The sequence below is a fragment of the Chondrus crispus genome, genomic scaffold (assembly GCF_000350225.1).
Source record: "Chondrus crispus Stackhouse genomic scaffold, scaffold_13, whole genome shotgun sequence".
Lineage (NCBI taxonomy): Eukaryota > Rhodophyta > Florideophyceae > Gigartinales > Gigartinaceae > Chondrus > Chondrus crispus.
This window is the reverse complement of record NW_005179004.1, coordinates 77,821-100,919: the sequence shown is the minus strand read 5'-3', so window position 1 is coordinate 100,919 and position 23,099 is coordinate 77,821. Positions and strand designations below refer to the sequence as shown.

Here is a 23,099-nt window from a genome sequence, read left to right as displayed (position 1 = left end):
GCTCCTGCTGCTGGCAGCCTGGCACCAGGCGCAAGAAAACGAGCCGCATCCGACAGGGGCGCGCGCTCCTCGACACCGCAAACCTCAACGAAGGATGCGTGTCAAGCGATACCCAAGGGTGGTGTTACCGTATTGCGCACGACTTCTCCCCCCGGTGCATGCTCTGTTTACTCTACCCAATCATTTGGACTTGTGCGTGCAGACAGGGAAGCCTCAAGTTCTGTCGCCTCCCCCGTGCAAACTCGTCCGCACAAATTCGTCACTGCCCACCATGTGAATCATATCTGCGTCCCATATCAAGCTAGACTCACTCTCGTGAGTCGTGCGTCCAATAAATTCTAACTCAATCATTCCCTCCTGCGATGCAGAATTTGTTCTAACGAGCTATAAACAGCACACTGTGTAGATCTATAAAATACAGTACCCAAGGGTACATCAGAAAGAGCAGCCCACACTGATGATGTGCATAAAGCTTCATATCGCGCGTTGCACGCCGAATGAATTCGGATACGTGATCAACGTAGCGACAGTTGCTCCTACCTCTCTACGCATTCACGCCAATAGGTTTACTCGCCTTGACATCTTGTTGTGCTTATAATCGCAGATGTCTTGGGGTCCATCTCCCAACCGTGCAACTTGCAACAAGCCTTTCCCTTTTACCCACACCTGAAAAATGTCTAGGAAAGTCTTCATTCTAGCCCTGTTGTCTCTGCTTGGTGTCGCGCTAGCGACTCAGATCCCCGCTTCTCTCCCCAGCCAGAGGCAGTTTCTCAGACGAAGGTGCCCATGCAAATGCTTTCCCGGACGTCAAGCCTTCCGCGCCCGCTTCCAATGCCGGCGAACGAGGTTTTGCCGCGTCAGCTCTTGCGGTCGCCGGGGCAAATGGTGCTGCGGCACTCCCTCTACACGGCCCCCTCCCACCCGGCCCCCGACCACCTCCCCAACACGCCCATGTCCTTGTAGTTGTATCACGGCAAGAGGCGGTGCGCGCGCTGAGAAGAGTTGCAGCAGGGGGAGGTTCCAGCATTGCGCGGTAAGCTCGTGCACTCAGGGTGGTTCTAACGGCCTGCAGTGCTGCGATTCCGAGTCAACCCAGCCGCCCACAACAACCGGCACCACGATGACGACCACTTTGCCGTCCACAACGACGACCACTGCGACGACCACCACTACGGCCACGACCACCACTACGGCCACGACCACCACTACGGCCACGACCACCACTCGGCCGCCTACTCAGCCGCCTACTCAGCCGCCTACTCAGCCGCCTACTCTGCCACCTACTCCGCCGCCGTCTACTACTGTGCGGGGCACGACTAAAAACCCGTTTGAATGACTCGCTATGGCAGAACTATTGAATATGACAGCATGATATGCGGCTCGTGATTGCACTCGATCGTGTTGATGATACCCTCTGTGCATGTCACAGTATTTGTGTCAAATGTGCTCAAGTACAGCAACAACAGCGATCGAAATGTTGTCTGTAGACTGACTGTCTTCTTGCTGTCAATCTGCTGACTTATCTTTGTTGCGTTTGTAATGTGGCTCGGCGCAATATAATACTCCACAGTATTAGATCTTGGTGCATTGGCTGTTCCGTGCAAGTTTCTCAAGGCATTGAACTCCACTGTGAAACGTACAGTAGATACCATCTCTATCTTTAGTTAAAATGTGTCCTCTGGATACGGTGAAGAATAAATTCTTATGACAAAACTGTCATCGACAGAAAACCTCAGATCGCTTCCCAGGCGGCTGATAGCCAAGCAGACGCTGCGGAAGAAGTCACCGCAAACCAGTCCCGCAAGATTATCCCATAGAGCATTAGAGCGAGGCAACCAATGCGCTAGTTTATAGAGCACATTTTTCGCCATGCAGCTCTCTAAAGAGTGCGCAACACAACCAGTACATCGCTATATGTGAAGGCCCGGGAGGGGCCAACTACACCCAGTTACTGCAAATAGTGTAAGTGAACAATTAGTGAAACTACGTCAAATACTGAAAGTGTGTCTAATATGTGTGCATTGCTGCGAAACCAAAATAGAAATAGTGACACACACACCAAATACGGTTTCAACAATATAAGTGTAACCCCAAACTTTACTGATTTAATTGTTGAGGCAGGTCAATCGCAGGATCGCTTCTGTGGTTCGGTGATGGAAGCACGTACTGTAACGTGTTAGGCGACGACGAAATCCCTGCCATTACAATAAGTCGGCATACAACAGATCCTTTCCCATCGTGACTTCCCAGCATTGTGACCACTTCAAGGCTGCTTTCCCTGTCATGCCCTTTTCTGCTTCACTAATTATCGCCGCGTTTCAACGGCAGGCGCAACGAAGTCGTAGCATCCCAAAATCCACAACTGCGGCCCCTCAACCTCATCCATTGGTTTAAACTCCCTATATCTCGCATACCGAATCCGTTCTTGCGAGAAAGCGGCCACTGCAGCATGTACTCACGCGAGCTGATCGCACAAAAATTGTCAAATGGATGATATTCACTTCCTCGGTGGAGGGGGACAAACATCTCCCGGCAAAAGCAGTGCGCAACTTTCCCCCATGGTTTTGTGGTACCACAAATGCCAACATCCTGAAGGCCTCGAGGTTGTTGAAAAACGAAGCTGAGTATCTCAACGAAAGTGGGGAAATAATAAGCCGTGGTTGCAGTTCGCCAATTACCCGCGTTACAAAGTGTGGATTCAAACGAGTTTACTCAAAAGCCAGGGCAGGTCGCGGTCGCAAACGCGTGGCATGGGTTCAGGCAATTCATCAAGATGTCGTTCTCGAGTTTGATCGACTGCGACAACTAGGGGTGAAGTTTAGCATGAAGAAAATGAAATCTTTGGACTTGCACCTCATTTCCACAACCAAAAATGACGCATACTGCCCGAGCTTCGTCGATCCGAAATCGGGAAACACAATCCCGACTATGATCTCAGCCCGTTGGATACAGTCCTTTTGCGAGCGTTTTCAGATTGTGAGCCGTGCGCTCACAGGGAAACTTCAAACTTCGCCTGCGAAGGAGTTGTTTATTGAAAAGGAAGTGGCCTTCCATTTGAGAGTTTTGGCTAGCCAGTTTCGGAACAGAGAACTCGATGAGGTTGATGTGGAAAACGCGGACAAAACCCACTTTGTCATCAACCTTGATAATGGCAGGACGCTCGGTTTCTCAGCAGAGAGTGAGGTAAAGTATGCCGATGTGGTCTCGGGCGGAGAGGGGATGACAATGGTGGTCAGGATTTCTGGGGGACGAGATGCGATTATCGAGGCTCCGTTTATGGTTTTAGAAATGATTTACGAAGCTATCCTATCAGAGGCGTGCCGGATGATGTACCGGGTGTTGCTTATCTAACTGGACCAAAGGGCTGGATGGACACTGTGGTTATGCCTGAATGGCTTTCAGAACGTTGCATTATCAATCCTTTACCACACGAGCGGAAACGGATTTTGTACGTCGATAATTGCAGTGGTCATAATTATATGACAGCATTGGCTGCTGCTGCTGATACTATTAGGACTGAAATCAGGTATTTTCCCAAGAACGCCACCCATCTCGTTCAGCCATGTGATTCCTTTGTGATCCAAAACATTAAGAGGGCCTGGACCACCCGTTGGGAGCAGCATAAAATGGAACTCATCATGTGCGACGATTGGACTGATGGATCGGGGAAGCTTAAAAATCCGGGCAAAAGCTTTTTCCTGCGTCTGGCTGTTGCTGCAGTACGTGAAGTTAACGCACAGAGGGACGAAGAGGGCTTAACATATGCTAGGAAAGCGATGATCCGCACTGGGATGGCCTGTAACACAAACGGGCTGTGGGAGGAAAAGCAGCTGTTTCCCAATTTGCAAGCCATAATTGTGAAACATAGAAATCACTTCGATGGTGAACCTGTTTTTTGAAGGCGTCTGCTGACAGTAGTAAATCTATGATAAAGTGAAACACAATTTTACCGTTACTTTGGGGGCCCCTGACAGTGTGACTAATTATGTCGAACGGAATTAATGTAGGTGTCACTAAATACAGTTGTGAGTTATATAGTGAAACTACGGTTATTAGGGAAACATACACTAATATGTGTGATCTCTGTCCAAATGAACCTCACCCCTTTACTGTGCGTGTTACTATTTGCAGTAACTGGGTGTAGTAGTTTTTCTTGTCCTACTGCACGCGGGCCATCCATTTCGAGATGGCGTAGCGCACCGGTTGACATACCAACAAGGAAAAAGCTCTGAATTAGGTAGAGAATGACACGAAGTTCGATTCTCACCAAGATGTAAGGAATTTCATATCCTCGTTAGGAGTTCCAAAGCTGAGGCAGCCGAGGCAGCCCCCCAACAGAAATAAGCAAAACTTCCCATCCCACGGAAAAATGAATACTTTCTCTACTGCATTTTGGATCAAAACTCGCCCATATTCGGCGATCCTTGGATGTATGACAAGATGGATTACCTTGAACGAGTGCCATTTCTCTCCTTGCCCCCGCACCAATTAGCCAGGTCGAGACAAAAAACGGAATGCTACCTAGGCGCCTTCACGAGCTTTTGCCTTGCAGGTAGTGTTTCTAGACAGAGCCTCGCAATAAAGACACTACGATTCTCGCGTTTTTTAAGCCATAGTTTTCGAGGGTCAGCATACGGACCCTGCCTTTCCAAATTTTAGTTGCGCTTTCTAGCACTTCGAAACGCATGTGTGCTATCGGCTCATCTTGGGTAGTACGTACTACTTACTGTATTTGTTATCAAGTTCTCCTCTACATACTTCCTAGTATTTTCTACTATCTCAACGGCACAGAGACTTTTTGAAAACGAGGCCGTCTTGATTCGTGTTTACATTTAAGGAGTAAAAACTGCAGCCTAGATAATCCAATGTCTCTAATTCTTACTTTCAATTTCTTAAATGCCTACCTCATCCCACAACACAACATGGGATTTGAATGCACGATAAGCCCAAGACGACCGCTTAAAACACTTCAAAGCTCTTCGGGCGTATCAGTCCGTGCCGAAAAAGAAAAGATGACAATATGCTGTCCTTTTCGGAAAATAGTTCTCATTTTTTTGAAAACTTCTGCGCCCCCTCAGTTGACATGGTTTTGGTCTGGAATGGAAACGAGTGTCACTTGGGAACATTTGCATCGTCTTTTACAATCAACTCGCCCTCTTCTTCAACTGTACATAAATCAGGAGCTTCGTCATGAGTACGGTCTGTCACAGCACTCTCATTCCTCCACCAGACTTTCAATAGACTTTCAAAGAAGCATACAAACTCAAAACCAACTTAAATCACTATGGAAGGGTATACTACGTCCCGTAGCCAGGGCTCACACTCACATACCTCTGGAAGAGATTCCGATAGATTATCTGATTCTCGACGCGGGGAAGTCAACTGTCCTCAATGCAGGACTCGATTTACGTCACGAAATGATTTAGAATTTCACCAAATCACGACTCCCTTCTGTTCAAGATCTTCACAGGTGAACAACGTTGACGCTATCCCTAGTTCTAGAATCGAAAATTACAGGTCGACTGAACATCGTTCACGGCAGTTATCCAGCTCGGACCCACGATCTGGAGGAGACTTCGGTAGGTCATCATCACATATATCTGAAAGAGATTCCGATAGATCATCAGATTCTCGACGCGGGGAAGTCAACTGTCCTCAATGCAGGACTCGATTTACGTCACGAAGTGATTTAGAATTTCACCAAATCACGACTCCTTTCTGTTCAAGATCTTCACAGGTGAACAACGTTGACGCTATCCCAAGATCTAGAATCGAAAGTCACATGTCGACCGAACATCGTTCACGGCAGTTATCCAGCTCGGACCCACGATCTAGAGGAGACTTCGGTAGGTCATCATCACATATATCTGGAAGAGATTCCGATAGGTCATTTGGTTCTCGCCGGGGAGACGTCAAATGTCCTCAATGCAGGACTCGATTTAGGTCTCAAGGTGATTTAGAATTTCACCAGATGACGACTCCTTTCTGTTCAAGGTCTTCACAGGTGAACAACGTTGAAGCTATCCCAAGATCTAGAATCGAAAGTCACAGGTCGACTAAAAATCGTTCGGGGCAGGCATCGGGATCGTATCATACAGAGAAAAGAAGAGTGATTGATAAGAGGAGAAGTAAGCCACACACCTGCACACAGTGTACGTCAAGTTTCACTCATAAGTCGGGTCTGAATGAACATATTCGAGAATATCACGAGGAAGAAAAGACGTTCACATGCCCGACTTGTGGAATAACGTTTAGTCGAAGAACGTTTCTTCGGACGCATATCCAAGAAGTCCATGAAGCGGACGTAAGCTATAAGTGCAATCACTGCTCGTATACGGCAGGGACAAAGAAAAATGTTAGCAGGCACCTTCTAATGAGACACAAAATGAGGATGAAGGAAGGAGATTTCTCGAAAACGAGAAAGTAGTGTAGTCTTTTGAATAGGATGACATCACAGGTCAAAAATAGAAACATGTTTATGTGTAAAAGCTCACACTAATGACACCATCTTCAAGCTTGAAATAATAGGCAAGGTAATGACGTAGTGTATTGTTCCGTAGAAGCACAGAGGCAGTCATGGTACCTGTTGTGCGAGGTACTTGCATTTTTTCAGTCCAAAGTAGAAACCTCCAATTCAGCGTTGCGGCATGAATTGATTCCAAATTTCAATTTCCAATTTCCACAGCAGCAACTGTGATCACCAAAATGTGACCCCAGTGTTGGCGGAACACTTCCGTAGCGCGTTGCTATACTGAATACAGATTTCCTTCTGCCATAGTATCACATTGCACACTTTACGTTACCCCAACCTATACCATGGCAGCGACGGCCCTCCACAAAATCCACGCATCCCTCCCTTCTCTTTTTTTACGCTCCCCAACTCACCGTTCTCGTCTCCAAGCTCGCTCGCCCACGCCAAGTTTTCGTGATTGCATGTCAGTGCAGGCCAGGACTCAGCTCAATTGGTGATGGCACCTCACTCAAAAACCCTAACATGATTCCTGAAAAGATCGCCAAAGCGAAGCGTACGCGCCTTACGATTGCACAGAAAATCGAGGTTGGGCATCTGCTGCAGGTCAGGAATGCGAATACCACTGTTATGCGTCAGTTCAAAATTTCAGAGCGAACCATCCGAAACATCAAACGCTCTCTTCCTTCACTCCAACAAGTTGTGACCAACACCGCTACAACGCTCGGAATAAAAACGTTGCACCCTGCGCATCACCCCACTCTTGATGCCCACTTGATTGAGCCTAGTGCCAGAAGACGGCCTTGCAGAAACTGCAGAATTCTGCAGGAAAGATGTGGAGGAATGGATTGAGATCGAGACTAATGAGCTTATGGCAGAAGCCTCTACTAGTGATGCTTGCGATTCAATACATTATGGTGGAGAGCTACAGAATCAGTCTACCAGTGATGCTATGATGGATGATTGTGTGGCAGAAGACGAGTGTGAAATTACGGAGAGGCGGGCCGTACCGAGTGCTGTAGTGCTAGCAAGGTTGTTTGGGTCTTTGGAGAGTCTGGGTGTGGAATGCGATGTGAGCAATGCCTTATCGCACTTGAGGTCCGCAAAACGAGCTTTTCTAGAAGCTAGGCATGAGAGACAGGGTCAAAGGCAACAACAGCAGACTCTAATAACAGAGTTCTGGCCGGGTAGTGATTCTGCTTTCTGATTGTGCCGCTCCGAATTAGTGCCGTATTATTAGTCCTTAGAGAGGGCGGCACTAATGCGTAGGGTCGACTGTACTTAGTCTTTAATTTCAACCACGTCGTTCTGGGATACGGCCGACTGTCTGGCGCCGTTACTCGCGGCAGTGCACCTTGGCCCGTGTCAGAGATGTTTTTTCAAACTATTTTGCATGTCCGATTTTTTTGTCATTGTCCGACAACTCCAGCACCCCCTTTATGCAACTGTCTGCGGTACTGATTCTTGATAATCCTGCTTCACAGACGTCCAGGACTGTGACCGCCCCTGTCGTGCAATTGATGTATCTTTCTTGTCGGGAAAGCTTTTGTTGCGAGCACCAAAACCAGCCTGGTGTGTGCTACTCGCCCATAGCTGTGCGACTGCTTTTAACATGAAATGTAAAGGTCGAACCTCTTGAAAATGTACACGGTTGTCTATCCGTGAAATATGCCAAGGTGTCTGTCAGACCGCACAGGACAGTCTGTTCCTCAGAGTACATACTTAACGAGCGACGACGAGTATACGACGAGTCATCGGTTTCCAGTTCACACAGTGTCCTGCAATCGTAGTTACGCTTTGCGTTTCGTTTCTCAGGAACGACTGTGACCGTGCATATTACCTCTGTACCATCGTACAGTATACTCATCGGATAGGTCATTAGGCCGTAGCGCCGAGCTGCCAATGCTACCGGGTAGTGCACGGCAAGAGGCCCCCATGACATGGAGCCTTGTTCTCTCTTTATGGTGTCCTCGTACAATGGGGATTATAAAACTCATCATACTGTCATCTCGCAATTGCTCTGGTCCCTCAAGACACCTCCTTTCACGATGTACATAAAATTATATCTAACGTTTGTCAGCCCGAAAATAAATGAACACACAGATGATAAGCGGCAGGCTATCAGAGATTTTAGCAACTTTTTGTTTATTGCGGACAGCAGCGACTAGTTCTCAAGGATCAAAGTCACCAGAAGCGAAGACACTCTTCATAGCTATTCTCCAAGCGTCCGAGCTTCAGAAAGGGGGGATTCTCACTTCCAATGGGACACTTCTCAACTTAGCTTCAACCGCTGCTGACGACGGACAGATAGCATAAGTAGAAGTTCACAGCCAGAAAGGAAACTATTTCAGTAAGAGTCGTAGTGCTTCTTGTGATAGTACGGGTATCCATGGTGGTGCCTGCCCCGGTGTCCATGGTGGCGCCCGCCCCGGTGTCCATGGTGGCCCTTGTGCGGGTAATACGGGTAATACGAACGTCCCGCCACATCCATGTCTTCTGCAATGTCATTGTGCTCGGTGAGATCGCCTTCCATGGGAATCTCGTCCACGACGGAAGCGACTGCGCACAGAGCCAGAAGGGCCAAAAGGAAAAACGTTCCGATACGAATCATGGCAGCAAGGGCAAAATGTGAGGTATGAGCTTGCTGAAAGTCTCTTTGGTTCTTGTTTCAGTTAGAGAGAAAGCTGATGAGATGGGGCGACTGAGTTTGGTGAGGACTGGAACTGCTACTTTTATAGCATTGTAAATCGCCAAAATCTTCAAGAGTGTTCAACAGTTTCGAGTAGCAGTCACGAGTTTGATCAAGGAGCAGCAAAGCAAAACTGCTTCAAATGTTAGCTTTGCATCCTACGATAGCAAAATATTACCATACACAAGGCCGCTTCAACGTTTGCTTCTTGACAATTGTGAACTCAAGATTGCAATTAAATTAGGGGTGCCTCCTTGCGAAATCTTTTCATGATTGGTAGAGAAATGAATTGTGTTCGAGACAACTTGTCTGAACGTAAGAGACAAAATGGACTCTCCGTGATGTAAGATCTCGCACAAGATTTGTCGCGCACAAGATTTGTCGCGCACATGATAGAAGAATGCATGCCATTTCTACATGCTTCACTGTATATTTCACTATTACAATTTGCCGGTACAGCTGAACCTTCTCGTTATCTCCCCTTACTTGTCACTCTTTTCACTTAGAAGTACATGCGTTCATAAAAGCTCGCACTCTGGGATTGAAATCGTTTCTACGGTTGTCCAATATTGGAAGCTCCCCTCTCAACGAGAATATCCACGATTCGATAGCAAAGACATATTCGTGTACTTTATTTGGGTCCCAGGGAAACGAACAAGCTCAAACAAGGATAAGACATTATGGATGTCAACAATAAAAAGAAGTGAATCGAGGCATAAGAGAAATATCGCGTTTAAAATGAGATTTTGAAATATGGGTGCCATTGAATGAGCTATTGAGAGTACGGCTGGTGTCGCCTCTATCATAATATCTAATGATGAATACTTGCCCGTGGCTGAATGAAAAGTGCCTAGAATTAAAGAGCTAGAAAACAATATTATTCAACCGTGCCTGTCCGATCGGAAGCAGTGAATTCTCCAAGTCGCACTGTGTTCGACATGGGCAACAATACTTGTAGTGTGATAGGGAGTGTAGGAGAGACTCAAGACCCTGGGGTCGTCTTTACTGGGGACATGAGCGACGACGGTTTTAAGTACGGTGGGAGTGCTATGTACACGTGTAAGATACGACAGGGAGCGAAAGAAATATGATCATTGGAGATCTCTGTATTATGATATTATTATGATATTATTATGATATTATTATGATACTGTTGAAGTTGTCTCACGGCTGACAAAATTGTCGCCAAACGCAACGCACAAGCTCCTGCATGTGTGGTGATATTGTGGTGATATTGTGGTGATATTGTAGTGATATTGAGGATTATGCCCAGTTGTCGCAATCTTCTGAAAAACTACTGCTATGGACGATGCCCTACGGCAACCTTCGATAACACCGCTGATATCGAAGGTTGCCGTAGGGCACCTGCGATAACACTAGTTTTTCGCAATATTGGGGAACGGATGAAACGAAACAGGCTTGGTACGAGGGGGTGTGCGGAGGCGATCTCGACGGAGGCATCCACGGGGGTCTGCCGAGAGACAAGTGTGTTGTCACACGAGGCACACTCGGGCCGATATCAGCTCGAGGTGCATGTCCAGCCCTCGAGCTGATATCGGTCCTCTTCCCCCGTGTGACAACGCATACTTGTTGGTTGGGGATGTTATTTCCCAAGAATAATATGGGATCTACCGTTCACCTGCACCTTTTTAGAATAATCAAAGACGGTGAATCGATGCAACTCGTTAAGTTACACATGACAGGCACATGACTTCGATTGCCACAGGGCAGCGAGAAGAAAATGATATGAGAAATCGTGGAATAGACGGGGTGAATGAGCCATCACAAAAGTGCTTTTGGAAGATACTTCAGCAGCGGATGAATGTAACGCAATTGCTCTATAGAGCATTACAAACATCAGAAGAGTATCGTGTGGAGGGCAACGCCAAGAAAAATGAATCATGTCGGCTGCATCAAACTGCCAGGAAAACAGTAGTGAAGCGCAATTGTCGCTGCATCCACTACAGTGGTACCTTCTATATATCGCACCCCAGTGTCACAACGCTTCAAAGTGCGATATATCCGATAGTGCGATGTAGCAAATACTCTCGAAAAAGATACTGTTTAGTTATGTGGAGGCAATGAGGTGGAACTGGGCAGAACTCCTCAGCCGCCGTCGCCATAAGCCAAAGTTGGAGGTACTGTGCGGGTCGCTTGTACAGTACGGCCTCTACTAGGGGCTTCTAGAGCGACACGTGTGTAATGTCATACACGTAGCTGATTTCGTGTCAAGCCCGAAACAGTGCGATATATCCGGTAATGCGCTATTCAAAAGTGCGATATAGAGCTACCCCCCTGTATGGGCAACGTCAGCAGAAAACCAAACCAAGTCCTAGAATAGCGAAAAAGGATTGTTGCCACAATACCACGAAGCCCGTCATTGGCTGATGAGTCCCTCGGTATCAATATTTCATGCACTATGGCATGACTCTGGTCAGTGTTTGTATCAACCGATAGTTCGTTCTGTCCTCACCCACGACGATGCTTTGTCACCCACGTCTACCAACTGTCGTCGCCGGATTGAAGATATTATGACAGAGCTACTGTACCTCCTTTAAGGTTTACACGCGGACGTTGTAGTATATCTCCCTGCGACGCCGTCATGGTCACCTCCTCGGAAAGCGCATATCATACGCAAACCAAATTATCCACTCGCCTATCAAGGGGTGCGGAATGACCATAGAATATGCGCTTTCCGCCAATAACACCAGCTTACAAGGGCCAGCTCGAGTTCGAAGTAGAAAGAACACGGCAACAATGCCAATGCAGGAAGGGAGCCCAGCCGCATTCCCAACGTCTTCCATTGCAGCGCAGCAAAGCCCCTTCTTAATGAAAGTAACTTTGTCTCGGCTGAACGAAGGGGAAGAGACGACTATGTGGGCATTCGAAACTCGTTAGGAAACTAATGGGCGTGAACCAGATGTGCCACGAGCGCATATGCCCCAGGCGTAACATCCCTCCAAGAATGCTGAAGATATTATCATAAAATACCGCAATTATGATGTCGGTGACATCACCGACTGCAGGTAAAGCACCCGCTCGTCAATTCTAGCGAAAACCAACTCGTTGACGCACATAAAGGTGTTCAAAAGAAAAAGTCGACTTACAGCAACTATTTTCTCTAAGCTAATTTTATACCAGTAGCATAAAGACATGTATGCGTGGTCACACGGGGCACACTCGGGCCGATATCAGCTCGAGGGCTGGACATGTGCCTCGAGGCGAAGCCGAGGGCGCATGGGAGGCCCGAGAGGTGACCTGTCTCTCGGCTGACCCCCGAGGAAAGCATACCCAGTAAAATCAAAAACACTACAATTTTAGAGAGTTTATATCACCACACATGCAGGAGCTTGTGCGTTGCGTCTGGCGACATACTGTGAGTCGCGCCGGCACTGTCGCACTGCGCTGATATCGCAGCTTGTCCCCTGCTTGATATTGTGCCACAATTTTGTCAGCCGTGAGACAATCCGTAGAGTGCTTTCTATTCAAGTCAAAACTTCAGAAGAGTTACAAAACGAGTCAACCTCCCAAGGAAAAATAGAAACATTGGACATCAAAGTTGAAAATAATTAAAATTCGCAGAATTTTGTGGCATGTACTGTATGAAGGGTTATTTGGCTCCTGTGCATGAGGGCGTGTCTTAACAGGCTGGTTTTTGCTTTGCCTTGCCCGGTTTTGCCAGGAATACTTTTAAATTCTTAACAAATACCGTATGCTTCTTAAGCCGTTGCTTTTCTTAAACACATAAATTAAAACGTAGGAGCCACTCATAGCACGCCAAGTCACTTCTTTGGGCAAGGCAAAGCAAACCGCAGCAAAACGGGGCATGTTAAGACACACCCTCAGGGTGTGTCTTAACATGCCCCGAGTGGAACAGCTTTTCGGGCTTGCGATTTGACCTTACCGACCGGCAGGCAGGTCCCATGGCTTTGTCATAGTCACAAGGCTACGTCGTAGGCTGATCGAATTTCTCTGAATAAAAGACAAACTACAGTGCGGAGGAAGAGTAAGGTACAGTAACTTTGCAAGGCACAGTTTGTTCGTGTACTGTTTTGAGGTCCTCGAGAATACAGCATACCGACTGTCACAATGCTTCACCTCGGCTTGAATCTGCCCACGTCTCTCTGTGTCCGAATTTGTTTAAACGGCGGGAACCGTGACAGACCAGACCGCTGCTGGTCTCCCTGCTGGTCCGATGAGCAACGCAACGATTTAGAGCGCACCACATGTGTAGAAGGCCTGGACACACACTACTGTACCAACGTGATTTCTTCTGAAGGCGTTCACGGCAAATTCTGCATAAAGGGCGTGACCCTTGATGCTGTCCAAAATTAGGCGGGCGACACACTCCAGCAGACTTCTGCAAATTCCCTGCCTTACTTCTGACCGACTGCCTGCGGTGATCCCCCAAAATCACAACTAGACAGTTATGATGGGAGAATTGGGGATTTCATTTTTTTGCAATTTGGAGTCATTCCTTTGGTTTGATTGCGTTTGGGTGTGCATTGGTGTACTGTAGGGCCACGTTCACATTCTACAGTAGAAGAGTTCGCCAAGGTACTGGACAGTGCATTTAATTCATAGTGACGAAAGGACGCGATGCGATCGGTCGTCATCGCATCAGAACTCGTGGTGCTCGTTGACACGCCAACGAGTGGTAGTTCAGGCCCAATTGAGGAACAAGGGAGGGCAGACGCCCGCTGGAATGCAAGCGCAGAGAAGGGTGGCAGATTGAGAGGAACGGTCGCGGACGCGTGCGGAACAGAAGCAGGGAACGTTCATATGGGAATGGACTGAGGAGTACGCGGGGGGAGGAAGGGGTCACGACACGGACGCGGAGCAGAAAGAAGTCGCTGTGTGGTTGTTGCCTGAGAGCCTGTGTGGCTGGCTGTTATCACTGCTTGCGCATTCTAGGGTACTTCCGTTGTGTGTGTTCGTTGAGAAGGGTGTTGTTCGCGAAGAAGAACTGATAAAGCACCTGATTGTTGTGTAAAACAAGCCTACAGGTGGTACCTGTAACAGGTCCGCAAAACGAGATTTTCTAGAAGCTAGGCATTGAGAGACAGGGTCAAAGGCAACAACAGCAGACTCTAATAACAGAGTTCTGGCCGGGTAGTGGTTCTGCCATCTGATTGTGCCGCTCCGAATTAGTGCCGTATTATTAGTCTTTACATGGGGCGGCACTAATGCGTAGGGTCACTGTATATAAATCGCAATATACCGTATATAGCGACATGACGCTACGCGTCATGTCGCAGTGTTGTACCCTTGGTACTGTACAGGTGTGTTTCGTGTGATATGTGCATTTCTGGCTGTCTTGTTCCAGATTTGGCACGTGTAAAAGAAACCTCAATAAGATCAAACAAAATTCCACAACGTCACCTCCATCCGGGTTAGCTCGCATGTAACACGTAACGTGCCCACACGTTTCAGAGATCTCCTTTTCGCGGCTATACCAATATTCCAGAAGCGCTCCAGCCCTAAACCGATACCGACCGATACTCTAGGTTGGTGGTTTATTACATCTTTATGCTTAGTACAGTACAGTACAGTGCCTCCTACGATATAGTGCTATAGCGTGACATACCTCTAGCTATGGCACTATTGGGGGGATGGCACTATATAAAGGAGGCTCAAATACATATATTTGGGGACAAAGCACACTGCTAACACAAACACAACAAAGCCTGTATAACACAACTAAATAACTTCATCCTTTGAGTACTGAACCATGCCGGATGATACACGTGTGAGCTTATGATAACCTGTGCCAGAGGGTGAGCCATAGCACTATATAGAGGGAAGCACTACTAAAGTAGGCACTATTGAGCGACCCCCCCCCCTGTACTGCTTTGCAGGGGGGCGCACTTTTAGATTGATCTCACTTCAATCAAAGTGTGTCCTCAATAGGGGCATTTCTTCACCCTTTTTGGATCACAACACGACAGAATATGCTGGCCAAGGGGGCAGAGATTAAGAAGGAGGCGCAAGTCCAGCTCTTCCGCCACAGAGAAGAGAGGACCTCGAAAAACACCCGAGAAAAAAAGCTAGAGCCAGGGAAACGTATTGTGGTAAGGAAAAGATACGAGAAGTTGTTGTCAAATCAGAACTCAAGTCCGAAGCTCTACAAGCAGAAATAAATGGAGAAGAGAGGGAACCAAGTACTGTTTTTTTTTCGTTCGTGGGAGAAATCTAGATACGGGCCAGCTTTCTGCTGGAGACAGCATTCATGCTGAACGGCAGACCCGGAGACGGGACATTGGTCTGGCCTCCAGGCAATCAGGCTCTCAGACACAAACGGAAACAAGGTTTAGGGGCTATACCCACCACATATTTCGACAGCTCTTTTGAAATTATCGAAGATTAGAAGCGGTGCAATGGGTTGATTCGAGTTGATTGCAGAAGAAATTTGAAATGGGGGACAAGCACATGGATCGCCCAACACCTCTTGAGTATGTGTTTGTGTCTTATGCCGTCGTACTGACATTATTTTTTTTCAGTAAGCGACAGGGATCTTTAGCCCAGTATACAACTTGCAACATCCACTACATGCAGTGAAGAAATGGTTTCAATAGCAACTAAAATTGGAGAACGCAAGGTCGGACTGATGTAAGCGCAACAACTCGACGAGCTCCGAAGAATGGCCTCTATATCTCTTTTGCCTAAGCGCATATCATGTTGCTTCATCGTTTGTCCTCTCGTGCCACTATCACAGAACGAGTACAGCTGTCCTGTAAATTTGGTACTATAGCGTTGCTGCGAAATGCCAATGAGACAACACTCAAGGTACTGCAAACACAGTCTATAGCATGTCTATGGCCTTTCCACCAATAGCTCGCCACGAAATGTACATTCGAGAAGCAAACTCAATTTTAGAGGCGGTCATTGGAAATAATGACATCATTTCAAGGCTGCAAAACACGCAAACGCTGCAATGGAACGTACTCGACGTTATGGCCAAGCAGTAAAGAGAACACTGCCGTTGTACACATCGAAGAACGAACTTTGAGAATATAGTTTTCATAACCTTTGTAAATAGGATGATCTTGAACTTTAACCACAAGGTACGCACGTGCAAGGCGACCCCTTAAAAACACTTCACAGCTTTTCGGGGAGCACCAGTCCGTTCCGAAAAAGGGAGATGACAATATGCGGCCCTTTTCGATTTTTTTGGAAACCGCTGCGCCCGTCTGTTGACATGGCTATGGTCAAGAATGGTAACGAGCGTCACTTGGGAACATCTGCATCGTACTTACAACAAAGCCGCCCCCTTCCTCAACTGTATATACATCAGGAGCATCGTGATGGGTACGGTCCGTCACAACACTCTCATTCAATCATTTGACTTTCAATAGACTTTCAAGGAAGCATACAAACTTAAAACCAACTTAAATCACTATGGAAAGGTACACTAATTCCCGTAGCCAGAGCTCACACTGTAGCACCTCACGGTCGAGTACCGGTCCGTCCGGGAGAAAGGAGACGCGTCTCTAGAGATAGAAGAGGTCTGGTCGGGTTTATTGTAGGTGAGTTGGGGGGCTACATGTAAGTCGCCGACGGTCCAGTACACGTGTACAGCAGGCACGGGCAACAACACTCACATACCTCTGGAAGAGATTCCAGCAGGTCTTCATCACATAGATCTGAAAGAGAGTCCGATAGATCATCAGGTTATCGACGGGGAGATGTCAAATGTCCTCAATGCAGGACTCGGTTTAGGTCTCAAGTTGATTTAAAATTTCACCACATCACGACTCCCTTCTGCTCAAGGTCTTCACAAGTGGATAACGTTGACGCTATCGCAAGATCTAGAATGGAAAGTCACAGGTCGACTAAAAATCGTTCGGGGCAGGCATCGGGATCGCATCATACAGAGAGCAGAAGAGTGATTGAGAAGAAGAAGAAAAGCCATACACTTGCACACAGTGTCCGTCAAGTTTCAATCACAAGAACAACTTTGTTAGACATATTCGAGAATATCGCGAGGAAGACATGACGTTCAAATGCCCAACTTGTGGGGAAACGTTTAGTCGAAGAACATTTCTTCGGACGCATATCCAAGAAGTCCATGAAGCGGATGTAAGCTACAAGTGCAACTACTGCTCATATACGACAGGGACCCAGCAAAATGTTAGCAGGCACATTCGGTGGAAGCAAAAAAATGCTGGAGGAAAGCGATTTCTCGCAAACGAGAAAGTAGTAGTGTAGTCTTATGAATGGGGTGTCATCTCAGGTCATAAATAAAAACATGTTTATATTTAAAACTCTTGTATTGATGACTCCATCTTCAGCCTTGAAATGATAAGCAGGGTAATGGCGTAGTGGATTGTTTCGTAGAAGCACAGGGGCAGTCGTGACACCTGTTGTGCGAGGTACTTGTAAATTCAGCTGAATGAAGAAACCGCCAATTCAGCGTTGCTGCATGAACTGTTTCCAATTTCCAAAGGAGTAACTGCGATCACCAAAAAATAACTCCATTGCATGTAGAACACATCCTTCTTATCCCCGCTGCCGTACTGGGTGCTGAATGCTGTGAGCGTATCAGATTGTATCGCGCCCCCAATCTTTACGATGGCAGCGACAGCCCTCCACAGAACCCACGCACGCACCCCCCTTCTCTTTCTTCACGGTACCCTTGAAGGGGTACCACTGGGCCGTGGCGCTACCGTCCAGGAGAAGTAGAGTAGCAGCTGTACGGGGGTGCTACAGTACTGTACGCGTCGTGATGTCTTGCATACACACGTGTGACATGGGTCCGGGCCAGCTCGCCACGAAGCCATGTGGACACGTTTCACTATTCCCTTTTTCGCCACTGCGTCTTTACATCTTTTTGTGAAGTACTGTTCTGCGGGAGAAAAACTTTCAGATTCCTCTCATTTGAGTCAAAGAGGGTGCTCAATGGGGTCTTTTCTTCACCCTCTTGGACGAGAACACGACTGGTTATGCTCCACGAAGGGGGCAAAGAGTAAGATGGATTGCGCATGTCCAGCTCTTATGCCCAAGGGAGGAACGGACCTCCAAAGAAGCCCGAGAAAGAAACTAAAGGACAGACAGAATTCTACTGAAGGAAAAGGTCCGACAAGTTTCTTATCATGTCAGAGGTCAACTCTGAAAATCTGCAGGCGAAACTAAAGAGAGAAGAGGAAGAACCCAGATACGGTTGTCTCTTAGTTCGTGGAACAAAGCTACATATGGGCGAGTTGGACACGTAAGAAGAACTCTCAGCCGAACGGCAGAGCAGGACATGTGGCGACGGCATGCCTTCCAGGCATCCAAATGCTCGGATACAAACGGAAACAATGTTGAGGGTGTATTCTCTCCACTCGGCAGCTCTAATAAAATTCCCGGAGATTCAGAGCGATAGGATGGGTGGGATTAGTTAACAGCAAAAAGACTGGGGAGAGGGACACGAGTACTGTACTGTACATGCATGGCCCAAACACCTCCCGAGTGCGTGTTTTTTGACTTTTGCCGTTGTACAGCTATTTCTTTTTTCCAATACACTACAACACTACCCAAGTTCTTACTTGGGTTATGGGCTGGGCTGGCTGGAAGTAAAGATAGACAACGATATCGGGTGGCAAGGCTGCCTTCCTTTTTTATTCGCCATCGCAGTCGGAGACGGTTTTATACTAAAGAGAGAGCTGGTGCCTACGTCTCACAGTGGAGTTCAGCACCATGACAATCTTACATAGAACAGCTCATTCGTCAAGATCAAATACTGTAGGACAATAGATTGCGCAGAGCAACAATACAAAAACATAACAAAGATAGTTCAGCCGAAGTCAGTCTACATACAGTTCATCAGTCGCTGTTACTGCTGTACTTGATCACACTTGGCATAACACTGTGCCATGCACAGAGTGTATCATCAGCAGAGGCCGTCGTCATGAGAGCATCCTCGATACACATCAACATTCTTTAGCCCAAGTGCAACTTGCAACATCTACTGCATGCAGTGAAGACAAAGACACGCTTCCAATATCAGTCATACTCGGTCAACATGAAGACGGACTGATGTAAGCGCAACAACTCGAACCGAAGCACAGTTTAAAACGTTATAATTTTAAGACATCAACAGTAGAGATGCGTGAATCGACTTACGACAGTAGAGACATGCCAACAAGTTACTCATAACGACGAGAACCCTTGGGCAAGTAGCTCGCAATCCTATCTGCCCCATCATAGAACAAGGACCCGAGCGGCTCGACAACTCCCGCATACTTCGTCAGCAGTCGCACGGGTGCGAGCAACCCGTGCGCAATGGTCGGATTCAAAGCCCTCGAGTACCCGGACACCACCACCCCGTCCACTTCCAAGTCCCCGTGCAAGGTGTGTGGCGCGAACAGACCCTTGCCATGCACGCGACCGACTCTCACGACTTGCGAGTTGCCGGCCCTAGTGTCAAGCATGTCACCGATCTGTACGGCACCAGCCGCGGTCAGCTTGCCGTTGGCATACAAGTAATGGCTCCCCGTCAGCGTCACGCTGTGTCCGGAGGCTGTCGTCAGAGCGTAAAACAGCGTTCTGCGGACCCTGTTCTTGTGAGTGAAGGCAAAGATGCGAGACGTCTTGCCCTCACGACCGACGTGGATTTCGGTACCAGCTTCAAGCAGGTGCATCGGTACAGAGGAACCGTCCGCAAGGCGAATCGTCGCAGATTCGGGGAAGCAAACGCCGTCATCGTCATCGTCTTCATCGGGCGAAGCTTCGGCTTCCGGAGATATATTCGGCGAGGCTTCGGCTTCCGGAGATATGCTCGGTGATGCGGCTGATGCCAAATTGCCCAAGTTGAACGGGAGAAGAACAGAGTCGACGACATGCACCCAACCGTTTTGCAAGAATATGTTTGGGGTTGAGATCGCCGCATCATCCCTGGAGTCATCGCCGTCAGTAACCTTTCCATCAGCGACTGAGATGCTGTCTCCTTGTAGAGTGGTAAGGGTGTCGCTCTTCTCAAGCTCTTGAATTGGGGAAGCCTCGCCGAGAGTATGGTACAGAAGAATAGACTCAATTGTGGCGCCCCCAGCGGCTTCGACGTCAGCTAGTGGTGCGATCGCGGTCACGAGGGCTTCGACTACAGCATCCTTGTCAGACGCTTCTAAATTTGCGTCCGGTGCGAGCGTATTCGCTAAGTTCGTGAAAGCCTCGTCCGTCGGAGCAAAAACAGTCAGCCTGCTCCCAGGGTTACCCAGCACCTCGACAAGCGAGTCCACGGTGCCGACGGCACGACCAAGAATACCAAACTGTTCCGGGTCCGATTGCACAAGTCCTAAAATGGTCGGGCGCGGGTCTGGAATTGTCGCGTCCGGCACATCCTCGGCCTCCGAGATATCGATGGGCTGCCCCTCCTCCGGCATTTCCGGCTCGGAAGGATTCACGACGGCGCCAAGGTCGAACGGAAGCAGCACCGAGTCGATGACATGCACCCATCCGTTCTGCGTAAAGATGTTGCGCGGATCGACCACGGCATCCTCACGCGAAGGATCGTCGTCCGTCACAGAGCCACTGTTGAAAGAAAGCACGCCGCCCTGTAGAGTTTTGGCCGTTTTCATCTCTTCCAGTTTCCCGAGCGGAGCGGCCATACCCAGTGCATGGTACAGAAGAATAGACTCAATTGTGGCGCCCCCAGCGGCTTCGACGTCAGCTAGTGGTGCGATCGCGGTCACGAGGGCTTCGACTACAGCATCCTTGTCAGACGCTTCTAAATTTGCGTCCGGTACGAGCGTATTCGCCAAGTTTGTGAAAGCCTCGTCCGTCGGAGCAAAAACAGTCAGCCTGCTCCCAGGGTTACCCAGCACCTCGACAAGCGAGTCCACGGTGCCGACGGCACGACCAAGAATACCAAACTGTTCCGGGTCCGATTGCACAAGTCCTAAAATAGTCGGGCGCGGGTCCGGAATTGTCGCGTCTGGCACATCCTCGGCCTCCGAGATATCGATGGGCTGCCCCTCCTCCGGCATTTCCGGCTCGGAAGGACCCAAGACGGCGTCTAGATCGAACGGAAGCAGCACCAAGTCGATGACATGCACCCATCCGTTCTGCGGGAAGAAGTTGCGCGGGTCAGCAACAGGGTTCTCCCGCGACTCGTCGGCGTCGATGACAAGGCCGTCCGCGAACCTGAGCGCGTCTCCCTGCACTGTCTCCGCGCTACTCATGTCTTCTAACTCCTGGAAAGGCGCAGCAAAGGGGAGCGCATGATAGCCGAGGATGGACTCGATGGTGGAGTTTGCCGCGGCCTCGACGTCGGCGAGTGGCGCGATGGCCGACACCAGCGCTTCCACGACGGCGTCCTTATCCGCGGGGTTCAAGTCCGCGCCTGGTACGAGCTGGTTCGCCAGCGCGGTAAAAGCCTCGTCCGTCGGCGCGAAGACAGTGAACCTACTGTTAGGGTCGTCCAGCGCCTTCACGAGCGAATCGACGGTACCGACGGCGCGTGCAAGAATCCCAAACGAGTCCGGCCGGGACTCAACAAACCCCAGAATGGTGGGTCGCGGGTCCAGCAAAATGGCGTCGGGCACATCTTCTGCCTCCTCGATGGGGATGGGGTCGGGGCCGTCCGGGGTGAGCGGGGCAAGCGCGGTTTCTAGGTTGAACGGCAGCAAGACAGTGTCGATGACGTGCACCCAGCCATTCTGCGTGAACACATTGCGCGGGTCGGGGCGCGGGTTCCTCCGGCTGGGGTCGCGGTCAACCACGCGCCCATCGCGGAAGCGGAGCAAGGTGCCCTGCACCGTCTCTGCCGTGCCGTCATTCTCCAGCTCCTGGAAGGGTGCCGCGAACGCGAGCAGGTGGTATGAGAGGATGGTGGTGAGAACTTCCCCCGGGCTGCGGCCCGGAAGCGGGCCAGGTAAGGCGCCCATCAGGGCGAAGAGGATGCCTTCCGGATCCGCGGCGTCGACGCCCGCGCCCGGGGAGAGCTTGTTGGTGAGGGCGGCGAAGGCGGCGTTCGTCGGGGCGAAGACGGTGAGCCTGCGGTTGGGGTCGCCGAGCGCTTCCGTCAGGTCAGGCACGGCGAGGGCCGCGAGGGCGAGCACGCTGAACTGGTCAGGGTCAGACGCCAAGAGGCCGAGGATGGTCGGGCGCGGGTCCGGTACGACGGCATCGGGCACGTCGTCCGCGGCGGAGGGCGGGAGGGGGCCGTCCTGGGCGGCGGCCGCCGCGAGCAGTGCGAGGAGGAGGATGATGATCGGGCGGAGCGTCATGATGGGGCGGGGTGTGCGACTGTGGAGGTGGAGGATGAACGGGGGGGGGGGGGGCGAGCGATACATATAGGGACGGGAAAGGGCGGCAAGGAAAGGCGGTGATTTGGACGCGGCGGATTGGGCGCGAAATCGGGGAGATGGGCCGGGGGAAGGACGGGCTTGTCCCGGACGAGAAAGGTGTGGGGGCGAGAGCGGCTGAATGCCGCGCGACGGAGATACAGCGACGGAGATACAGTACCCAAGGGTAGAATTTTGGGAGAGGGGTTGCCGAGGGGTTTTTGTGGCGGAGACGTGAATTGGGGAGGTGGCTGTATTTTTTTGAACATCACATACACGCGATGTTTCTCCCTGTACAGTACAGTACGCCAACGAATCATCGCGGAGCGTTGCGACGCCACTCGTTATCTCGCGACCCGAGATCCGACGGCTGCAGATCCGCCGAGGGGATGCGTGCCGTGCATGTAGACAATAACTCTTTCCTTTTTTCACGCTTCCGCCACGTGCTGTAAGACGAATTGCTGTTAAACCAAAGGCTCCCCCTGTCGCACAGCCGGATAACGCCGCCACTTTTTTTTTATTCATCAGTCAGACTAACTGTAACGAAGCTATCCCCCTCGAACGACTCCAAGCCCCTAATGTACACGGACGAAAATGTCGATTCCATCGTCGAGGTGAAGAGTGATGGCAGCAGGCTATCAAATTGCTTCGCCCTTTGCCAGTCATACACACCGTTATT

At 49.4% G+C, this 23,099-nt stretch overlaps 3 protein-coding genes; 1 reads left to right on the top strand and 2 right to left on the bottom strand.

Moving 5' to 3' along the window:
* Positions 1 to 8,597: 8,597 nt before the first annotated feature.
* On the bottom strand, positions 8,598 to 8,956 carry CHC_T00002204001 (hypothetical protein). XM_005713414.1 is given in 2 exon segments: positions 8,598 to 8,752; positions 8,753 to 8,956. 1 exon segment carries the CDS (start codon positions 8,954 to 8,956, stop codon positions 8,753 to 8,755), a length of 204 nt encoding a protein of 67 aa, XP_005713471.1. The 3' UTR covers positions 8,598 to 8,752.
* A 2-nt stretch (positions 8,957 to 8,958) lies between these two features.
* On the top strand, positions 8,959 to 9,108 carry CHC_T00002203001 (hypothetical protein). The gene has a single exon (XM_005713413.1). The coding sequence runs from the start codon at positions 8,959 to 8,961 to the stop codon at positions 9,106 to 9,108; it is 150 nt and encodes a 49-aa protein (XP_005713470.1).
* Positions 9,109 to 18,722: 9,614 nt separating this feature from the next.
* CHC_T00002202001 (hypothetical protein) lies at positions 18,723 to 22,363 on the bottom strand. XM_005713412.1 is given in 3 exon segments: positions 18,723 to 19,104; positions 19,263 to 19,285; positions 19,286 to 22,363. 1 exon segment carries the CDS (start codon positions 22,361 to 22,363, stop codon positions 19,286 to 19,288), a length of 3,078 nt encoding a protein of 1,025 aa, XP_005713469.1. The 3' UTR covers positions 18,723 to 19,104; positions 19,263 to 19,285.
* Positions 22,364 to 23,099: the final 736 nt, after the last annotated feature.